Source organism: Panulirus ornatus, chromosome 12 (genome assembly GCF_036320965.1).
Source record: "Panulirus ornatus isolate Po-2019 chromosome 12, ASM3632096v1, whole genome shotgun sequence".
Taxonomy (NCBI): Eukaryota; Metazoa; Arthropoda; class Malacostraca; order Decapoda; family Palinuridae; genus Panulirus; species Panulirus ornatus.
Window position 1 is genome coordinate 12,316,822 of NC_092235.1, and position 2,150 is coordinate 12,318,971.

The 2,150-nt window shown below is 36.0% G+C and overlaps 1 protein-coding gene across 1 annotated transcript; it reads right to left on the reverse strand.

The window, feature by feature from the left end:
- Nucleotides 1-973: 973 nt before the first annotated feature.
- On the reverse strand, nt 974-1,429 carry LOC139751781 (glutathione S-transferase Mu 4-like). The gene has a single exon (XM_071667319.1). The coding sequence runs from the start codon at nt 1,427-1,429 to the stop codon at nt 974-976; it is 456 nt and encodes a 151-aa protein (XP_071523420.1).
- Nucleotides 1,430-2,150: the final 721 nt, after the last annotated feature.

Below are 2,150 nucleotides of genomic sequence, written 5' to 3' on the forward strand. Positions count from 1 at the left end.
ATTAATCGAGAATTTACTTTCTTACATTCTATCACATACTCCCACAACTCCTGTTTCAGGAGTATTGCTACTCCTTCCCTTGCTCTTGTCTTCTCACTAACCCCTGACTTTGCTCCCAAGACATTCCCAAACCACTCTTCCCCTTTACCCTTGAGCTTCGTTTCACTCAGAGCCAAAATATCCAGGTTCCTTTCCTCAAACATACTACCTATCTCTCCTTTTTACACATCTTGGTTACATCCACACACATTTAGGCACCCCAATCTGAGCCTTCGAGGAGGATGAGCACTCCCCGCGTGACTCCTTCTTCTGTTTCCCATTTTAGAAAGTTAAAAAAAAAAAAATACAAGGAGGGGAGGATTTCTGGCCCCCCGCTCCCGTCCCCTCTAGTCGCTTTCTACGACACGCGAGGAATGCGTGGGAAGTATTCTTTCACCCCTATCCCCAGGGATAATATATATATATATATATATGTATATATATATATATATATATATATATATATATATATATATATATATATATATATATATACACACACACACATACACAAGCACATATACACACACACACACACATACATATATATACATATGAAAAATGTAAGAAACAATTTAGAAAACTGAAACTTCTAGCTTGAAATGAAATGAAAAAATGGATGTCACATAATGGTTCAACCTCTGGCTATGGAAAAAGGAAATGTATAATTTATTTACACAAACGTCAATAGTAGTTCTCATCAATTTGACCACTGTATCAATAAGCTTCAATGTCTAAGCTACATTTTTTCCAATTTCACTATTTTCTTGTCAAAGCACCATGTATGAAAACTACCACTCCAGTAACACAACTATAAACATTTACTTCCCCTTTAAAAAGTTCTGGGGAAGTCTGTCTCGATACATTGCAGGGTCACTCTACCACCTGGCGAGGTTTGTGTTGCAATGGTTCTTGATTCACAAACGTAGTAGCATCAATTGTCTCCAGCAAACCAGGTTCGGCTTCCAAGAAAATCAGAGAACAGCTTTATAGTCTTGGGAAGAGCATCCAAATACTGCTGCTTCTTGACATTATATTCAAGGTAGCAAAGTCTAACAAAGCCATTTCTGAAATCCATTGCCTGGTTCTCGAGTATGTCAACACGAATCATCTCTTCCTCTGTCTTGCCACACATGCCATGTTTTCGTGCAATGTAACGCAAGATTGCATTACTCTGTGTGACCTTCACATCCCCATCAATGTAATATGGAAGGTTTGGAAAGTCGAAACCAAAGCTGAACTTGGTATCAAACCAACATGACTTGTTGTAGTCTGGTGCAGGACCACATTCATAGTATTTGTCTTCAAATTCTGTGCCGACATATTCCAGCAAAAGTCTGATTGGTTGGGCCAGACCACGGATGTTCCAGTAACCAAGGACAGGCGCCATCTTCTCTCGTCTCAGCAACAAAAAGAACGTCTGTCAAAACCGGCCGCTGCGTGTCAACTGATATATATATATATATATATATATATATATATATATATATATATATATATATATATATATATATATTTATATATATATATATATATATATATATATATATATATATATATATATATATATATATATATATATATATATATATATATATATATATATATATGTAATATATATATATATATATATATATATATATATATATATATATATATATATATATATATATATATATATATATATATATATTATTTATTTTGCTTTGTCACTGTCTCCCGCGTTAGCGAGGTAGCGCAAGGAAACAGACGAAAGAATGGCCCAACCCACCCACATACACATGTATATACATACACGTCCACACACGCAAATATACATACCTATACATCTCAATATATACATATATATACACAAACAAACATATACATATATAAACATGTACATAATTCATACTGTCTGCCTTTATTCATTCCCATCGCCACCTCGCCACACATAGAATAACAACCCCCTCCCTCATCATGTGTGTGAGGTAGCGCTAGGAAGAGACAACAAAGGCCCCATTGGTTCACACTCAGTCTCTACCTGTCATGTTATAATGCACCGAAACCACAGCTCCCTTTCCACATCCAGGCCCGACAGAACTTTCCATGGTTTACCCCTGATGCTTCAC

Coding starts and splice junctions, on each gene's coding strand:
- LOC139751781 (XM_071667319.1), bottom strand. CDS start 1,429: ATGGCGCCTGTCCTTGGTTACTGGAACATCCGTGGTCTGGCCCAACCA.